The following is an 8,483-nucleotide window of genomic DNA, read 5'->3' as shown; positions in this document are numbered from 1 at the left end:
GAGAGAGAGAGAGAGAGAGAGAGAGAAGAGAAAGACGCAAAGCAATTATACTGGTTCCTTCCACAATCCAGAAGTAGTCCAGTTCCCCTTGCACTTCAAAGGAGATTTCACTATAATCCAAATCTGATTACAAATGCTCAAGCACATAAGCAAGAGACTTCAAGTACTCAAGCACACAAGCAAGAGATTTCCTATGCTCAAGCACAAAATCAAGACACTTCTAAACAAACAAATTACAAAGAAATATGTTTGAGTTTGAACACTTGATATACAATCAGTGGTGTTCACAATACAAATCAAATCAGACTCTTAAAACTCTAGAATATCTAAGATATGAAAGTTGTTAAGAAATACTAAGTGTTTGATGGACAACAATTTCAGCAGAGTTTTGGCACAGTTTAAATGTTGTAGAGTCTCTCATAATCTTCAAGTCTTCACTCCTTTATATAGAGGTGTGAAAGAGACGTTGAGAATTGTCAGCACATCAAAAGTGTCATTGCAGAAGCTTGATCAATCACCAATGGTCTGTTGCTTGATTTGGTTATTCTCATAGGAGGGAATAATTTGAAATCCATTCCTTGTATAGAGAATTAACCAACAGAGACACATACGTAGCAGTACTATGCGCAGACAATAGTGGAGTAGTGGAGTAGTGGTTGTACAATTGTACTATTGTCATTTCTCTGAGCTTCTTCAGTGGATAAGCATCCAATGCCTTCTAATTCCTATGAAATAACCGTTGCTTCAGGCTTCCATTCCTTTTGCAAGCTTGTGTCTTCAAATAATAAATATAACTAACTTTAGGTTCTTCACTTCAGACTCTGACGAACTTCAGACTCTGGTAGCCAGCTTCTGATGGTCTTTAGACTCTGATTTTCTTCAGATTCAGACTTGCAACAAAGCTTCTCTTGTAAATTCCATTACTCTCAATTGTTCTTCCAGAACCAATTCCTTGTTTAAGGACTTATAAATTTTAGTCTATGATCCTGCACACTTGAACAAATATTACCATATCCAATTAAACTTTTAATACTTTGTTATCATCAAAACTTAAGGTGGCAATGTTAAACACATTTTATTCCAACAGAGTTGACATAGTTTTTTATGACATTGATGATATTAGTATATTTTAGATGAGAGAGAATAATAGATGAATGATTAAAATAAATTATTTAGATTAGATGAGAGAGAATGATTAATTTGGAGAGAGATAAGAACAATATCACTAATGTCACCCAAATGAAATTTGTTTGTTTTAGTTCTTTTTAAGAAGAAAAAAATTAAAGAAAAAAAAACTATAACCAAGAGTAATGCATGTGTTTCTTACAACTTTTTAAAAGAATTATCGTAATCTAGAAATAATGTTAGAGCTTCAAATGAGATGCTGCTAAATGAAGCTTATAAAAAAAATAGATTTTACATTCCTTTTTCAATAATTTTTGTGGTTTTAAACATCTGGTTCTAAGAGGAAGAAACCCTGGTAATATATAGTTCAACCAAAAGTACGTAAAATATGACCAAGATCGTTTAATAAGGCCTTCATAAAATACATGTGCATTCATACAGATCACGTCATGTTGATTATTACATCAAATTAGACCATACTAAATCAAAATACTTAAAATCAAAAGGACCATTGTGTCGAGTAAGGAAGGGGGAAATGGAGAAATCAATCTCTTTTTAAAAAATACAAAAATATTAATATTAATTTAAATGTTTTAGCATATTAAATATAATTTTCTTTTCCTGTAAAAAACATATTAAATGTAATTTTGGGTTAAATATGTTTTTGGTCCCTATAAATATATCAACTTTTCGTTTTAATCCCTCTAAAATTTTCCTTCAACTTTTAGTCCCTATAAAATTTTCAATCACTAATTTTGGTCCCTATTTTTTATTTAATTTTGGGTTAATTATGTTTTTGGTCCCTACAAAATTGGGAACTTCTAATTTTGGTCCTTACTTAAATTTAATAGGTTTTTTAGTCCCTACAAAAAAAATTACTTCTAATTTTGGTCCTTACTTAAATTTAATAGGTTTTTTAGTCCCTACAAAAAAAATTACTTCTAATTTTAGTCCCTGTTACAACAAGGTTTTTTAGACAAGTTTAGAACACTATGAAAGGTTCATTGGCTAAAATTTAGAATTTTTTAACACGAAACGAATTAAATATGAATTTTTTAAAATGACAAAAGTTAAAAATAAAATTATCAAAATCTTCATGTAGAAATCAAATTTTGCGACAATTTTTTGCAGAGGAATTTATGCAGAATTGTGTAAAATATTCTATAAAAAAAATTATATTTTTTTAACAAAACACAAATTAAATATGACTTTTTAACCGTAAAAAATATAAAAATTCATATTAAATTCATGTTTTGTTAAAAAATTCTATTTTTTTTCTGGGAGAGATTCTTTTTTTTTTTTTTGATAAACAAGGAAAAAGAACAAGCATCAGGAGACATCGTCGACATCCCAACTAGGTTGGCACCCCGAGACCCCTCCATCCTATGCCGTCAATCTCTAAAGCTTTATTAAAAAAGGGGGAAAAATATGTACAAAGGGTGGGGGGACCAAACCAAAACCCACCAAAAGGAAACAACAACAAAAATAAAACAGAACGTCAAAGTATACAGCCGAAGCAAAAACTAAGGAAATCTATAGATGGGAAACCCACATCTGTCTCTATAAAAATCAAGCATAACCTCAGCAAGAAGATTATCTATCCAAATCTCACCAACAATGGAGTGACCCAAAGCCGCCAACTTATCTGCACAACTATTACCTTCACGGTAAATATGGGAAGAAAGAACCTGAATCCCAAGATTGCGAACGTTATGCCATCTATTGCGTAACAAAATTGGAACTAACGAAGAGTTCATGAAAATCAAAAGAGCACTAGTCGAGTCGCTCTCTAACCAGATGTGTGTCCATCCCTTCCTCGAAGCAAATTCAAGAGCAGCAATGATCCCATACACTTCCGCAAAGAAGACCGAGTGAGCACCGACATTACAATAAAAACCACCTCGAAAAGTGCCTAGATAATCACAGAACAGCCCCCCACAAGCAGCAAAACCACCAATTACCGAGCCATCCGTATTAACTTTAAGCCACGGAGAGGTCGGAGCCTTCCACAAAACCAAGATAGGATCCTTGCATCTCCTACATTGAGGAGAAACAGCAAAGGAGTCTAGAAAAGGAATGTCAGAGGGAATACACTTACCTTTCGAGACATTCCCGGACATGGCAATCAAGGAATGAATGCGAACTTTGGCTGCATGAAGAGTATGCCTCACATTTGAAAAACGAATAGAGTTCCTAGCCCACCATATTGTGTGTAGCGTGTGCAGAATTGCTGCCAAGAAGATGTCGGAAACTTGAGAGGAACACCTGGCTGGTCTACAAGAAAGAATAGTGTCCACCGATGAGCAATCAATAACACAACAAAGCTTACTACCAATCCAATTCCAAAGCTGCGAAGCAAACGGACACCGAAGGAATATGTGATCAGAAGTTTCGGCTGCTAGCAAACAAAGGCTGCAAACCGAAACTACAATGCAGCCCCGACTCCTAAGGTTCTCATCCGTTGGCATTTTCCCATGATGAAATCTCCAATAGATACAAGAATGAGAAGGCGGAATAGAGGGGCTCCAAATTTGGTCCGCCCAAGGTACCAACGGCGTACTCGAACGAAGAAAAGATAGAGCTAGTTTCGACGAAAGAATACCATCCGAAGCATGAGTCCAAACCAACATGTCTGGGAGCGGACCTGAAGGTAAAATAATTGTAGCAAGACGATCATTTATGTCCCCATAATCTGTTATATCCGCAGGCAACAACCAGCCACCATTAACAATAACTTCCGATACCGTTCCTTTAAGATTACCATGTAAGGCCGGTGCAATATTGAGTAAATCTACCAAAGGCTCACCGAGCCAATTATCCGTCCAAAATTGGATCCTCTCTCCCATGCCAATAATCCACAAAGAATTATCCAAAGCGGTGACAATTTGCGTTTTAATACCCGACCAAACCGAGGATTTGACATGATGTGAAATCGGCTTTCCCTTTGAAAAATAACGCTTCTTGAAAAGACGAGTCCATTGAGTGTCGTTTGCCAACATATCCCAAGCCAACTTTAGAATCAATGCCTCATTAATCAAACGAGTAGGCTTTAAATCCAGCCCCCCTTCGGACCAAGGTCTACACATTAACTTCCACGAAACCGTGCAAACCTTTTTCGATAGGACATCACCGCTCCATATAAAATTCTTTAACCAAGAGTCAAGTAAACGCAGCAACCTTTTAGGCCAAAAATAAACATGGAAAAAGTAAACAAGCATTCCATGGATAATAGACTTCACAAGCTGAACCCTGCCCATAATTGAAAGCACGGTACCCTTCCAAGTGGCTAACTTGCTTCGAATTTTATCAGTGATCATTCTAAAGTGAATTACCTTTGGTTTCCCTTGGAAAATAGGACAACCAAGATACAAGAAAGGAATTGTTCCAACGCTGAAACCCAGAATATTTCCAATCATATTTATCCGAGGCATAGTCATAGCCCCCGTAAAAAATCGACTTTTCGCCTTATTCACAATCTGCCCAGAAATCGCTGCATATTTCTTAAAAATACAATTGAGCTCCCGAATGTTACTTTTCAAGCCTGCGCAAAATATCATAATATTGTCAGCATATAACACATGTGTCGGAAAAGAGGTACCTCGACAATAAGACATAGGAGTAAGACGACCCCTGTCCACGGAACCAGAGAGAGCTCGGCTGAGAACCTCTTCAGCTAGACAAAATAACAAAGGGGAAAGGGGATCTCCCTGACGAACCCCATGAGAGCAAGTAAAAAACCCCACCGCCTTACCATTGACCAAAATAGATAAACGAGCGGATTTTAGAATGGCCAGAATCCAATCAATAAAAGTTGTGCAAAATCCGAAGTTGTGAAGGACCATGACCAAAAAATTCCAATCCAACGTATCAAAAGCCTTTGATATGTCGACTTTGAGGGCAATATTTCCACCATACTGATTTTTATCAAGGGAGTTGATCGCTTCAGAAGCAAGAATAATACAATCTGAAATGTTACGGTCTCTGACAAAACCCCTCTGCTCAATAGAGATAATCCGAGAAGTAATACAAGCAAGGCGATCCGCCAAAATTTTAGTAACAATTTTGAATTGAAAATTTGCAAGCGCAATAGGACAGTAATCTCCCATACCTTTTGCTCCCGGCACTTTCGGAATAAGCACAATTAAATTCGAATTAAAATTATTGGGCAGCAAACCGGTTTGAAAAAAATCCTGGACTGACTGCACCACATCAGGACCCACAATATCCCAATAGGTTTGATAAAAATGACCTCCAAACCCATCTGGACCCGGTGCCCCATCACCATTAAGAGCAAAAACCGCATCTTTAATTTATGTGCTCAAAGGAAGCCGCAATAACAAAAGATTATCTTCATCAGTCACCAGTGAAGGAATTGTCTCATCAACCAAAGTATTAAGAGTACAATTATTCTCCGAGCCAAAAATAGCCTGAAAATAAGAAACAATGTGCAATTCGATAGCCGTGGGGTCAGTGATAATATTGTCTCCATCTTGTAAAAAATTAATTGACTTTGTTGCTGCTCGGATTTTAGAAACTCGATGAAAATAAGCCGTGTTACGGTCACCACTAATGAAGTTTTGATCTCGTGCTTTTTCTCGCCATAGTTGTTCCTGAAAATTTAAAGCCTTAGTTAACAATAACTGCGCTTTAAGATCTTGCAAGTAGAGCTGATCAGAAAACCCTTCTGAATCAATAAGCAGTTGAATACGGTTTACTTCATCCAAAGCTAACTTTACTTGTCTGTCAACATCACCAAACACCGTTCTATTCCAAATCTTAAATGCATTTTTCAAATTACGTAATTTTGATTGAAACCGAACCATACCAGCACCACGAACACGTTTAGACCAGCAGTCCAAAACCAGTTGCCGACATTCACTATGCGAAGACCAAACCTTAAAAAATTTGAAGGGAGTAGCGCGGCTTACAGAGGAAAAAATAGCTGATAAGAGAAGAGGATGGTGATCCGATTGATGGCGGACCAATGCTGAACAAGTTGAAGTTCTCCAAAAATTAATCCAATCTTCATTACATATTGCTCTATCAAGCCGGAGAGCCACATTTGCAGAACCAAATTTGCCATTAGTCCAAGTTAAAAACGACCCCAAAGTTGGCAGATGAGTCAAAATGTTTGCATTCGTCCAATTCAAAAAATCTTCACAAGACAAAGATGGAGGAGGAAGCCTGCCCCGTCTTTCATGAGCTCCCAAAACAGCGTTGAAATCACCAATAAATAACCACGACCCAGGAAAACATCCTTGAAGATGAGTAAGGTCAGCCCATAATTGTCTATGAGCAATGTAGTAAGTGCTAGCATAAACCGCAGCTAAGAAAATGGTAGACTGATAACAAGAGATTTCCAAAGCTATATATTGATCAGACACAAAAATTACTGTAGCAAGAACATCATTACCCCAAAGGGCCCAAAGATTAGGCAATAAATCACCTCTATTATTCACAGCATATTTAGTAACACCAATTGTCGGCCAATACCAAGAAGGAATATTTACAAAATCAATCTTCGGTTCCGCAATAAAAATAAGCATAGGTTTGTGATTCAAATAGAAATTTTTCAAAGCAGTGCGAGTCTCAGAATTACCTATGCCTCTAATATTCCAATAAAGAATATTCATTAAACATCCGGTTGAGAATCACCCCGTGCACGGGATTTAGTAGGCTGCTTTTGTAACACATGTGACACATTTTGCACCTTAAGTTTATGCTTCTGGTTCCTTGTAAGGTGATGAGTCATAGATTAGTCTAATTTAATCCATTATTTAGTTTAGTTTTATTAAAGATTTAGTTTTATTTTATTGCATTTTATTTCCTTTTAGAATATTTTACTTTAAATTGATTTTTATTTTATTTTAGGAATGAATATATGGTGGAAGGTGCCTTGGAGCGAAAGAAAGAGGACTGGAGCAAATAAAACGCAAGAATACGAAGATACGGGGCAAAAATACAAATCCCCCTTACCAGAAGCTTGGCATGGCCCGTGCCAACATGTGGCACGGCCGTGCCCGTCCCCTGAGTCCACTTTTGCTGCTTTTCTTCAAGCCCAAGTTACCCTGTTGCAGCTTTACCGTTTTATCCTTTACTTTCTTTCTAGCAATTTTACTTTACCGTTATTTTCTCTCTTCTTCCCCCATGTCTACGATGAACATGAGTGAGTAGACTTCTTCGTCTTGGGATTGTTGGGGAGTCTAATGACATAATCCTAAACAATCCAAGCTTAAACCCTAATTTTATGTAACCCTAATTTCTAATCTTGATTCATCGTCTTAACGTGGATTAACAATTATCAAACTGTGGAAGCGAAAGCGGAGGGTTTGATAATCGTTAATCCATCATCCCAAACATCAATTCATAAAGTGAGAGCGGAGTTTTGATGTTGGAACAAGTGAATCTAGACAATAATTGCAAAACAGTGAAATAGTCTTTGCAATTATTGAGACAAGAGTAGTTTCAATCCTCTATGCATCTTCTAGTAATCAAGTCAGCGAAATAGGCTTGGTTGCTAGAAGTAAACTCTCACCGGACTTTCATCGGAAAGGTGAGGGGCTAAGGGAAACCGGTCTTTAGAAATTAGTGTGTAAACCATGAAATTAGATGTTTAAGTCTTGTCTAGTGAAGGGTTTGTTATTATGACAAACCAATAATCCCAAGGCTCTTTATTATTATTGTTAATCACTTTCAGCAATCAAACCTCCTTTTACAAACTTTCTCCTCTTATAATCATTCTTTAAAAAGTTAATTAAGTTGAACAACTCCCTAGCGGAATGATACTTTACTTACTACTATTACTTCGATAGGCCGTGCACTTGCGGTTTGGCCCTATCAAGTTTTTGGCGCCGTTGCCGGGGAGTTAACTAATTTGATTAACTTTTTCTTAGTGATTAGAATTCTCTCTTCTTCTTCTTTTTCTTTTTATTTTTAACTTTTTATTTTTCCTTCATCATTAACTTCTTGGAAAGCATAAAGATAATACCAACATGGCTGAAAGACGTGCTCTTAAAGAATACGTGACTCCTTCAACGGAAGAGCCATATGCTATTATTGTGTATCCAACGGTTGAAGATGAAGACTTTGAAATTAAGCCTGCCCAACTTAAGATGGTGCAGCAAAATTATTTTTCGGGATCCCCCGATGAGGATCCCAATCTCCATATCTCAACTTTTTGGCGGCTCACCGTAACATATAAGAAAAACCAAGAAACTTTAAGACTGCATCTCTTCCCTTTTTCTCTAAAAAACAAGGCTCTTAATTGGTTCCATTCCCTAAGAGTTGGTTCCATCACCTCATGGGACCAATTGAAGCGTGAATTTCTCATCTGTTTCCTTCCCCCATCTAAAATCGGC

The 8,483-nt window shown here is 36.9% G+C and overlaps 1 protein-coding gene across 1 annotated transcript; it reads right to left on the bottom strand.

Moving 5' to 3' along the window:
* Window positions 1-5,435: 5,435 nt before the first annotated feature.
* LOC146904957 (uncharacterized) lies at window positions 5,436-6,758 on the bottom strand. The gene has a single exon (XM_085728405.1). It carries the CDS (start codon window positions 6,756-6,758, stop codon window positions 5,436-5,438), a length of 1,323 nt encoding a protein of 440 aa, XP_085584531.1.
* Between the last annotated feature and the right edge of the window lie 1,725 nt (window positions 6,759-8,483).

Source organism: Medicago sativa, chromosome 7, assembly GCF_051527215.1.
Source record: "Medicago sativa cultivar Bolivia chromosome 7, Bolivia_mono, whole genome shotgun sequence".
Classification (NCBI taxonomy): Eukaryota; Viridiplantae; Streptophyta; class Magnoliopsida; order Fabales; family Fabaceae; genus Medicago; species Medicago sativa.
This window is presented reverse-complemented; position numbering and strand designations above follow the sequence as displayed.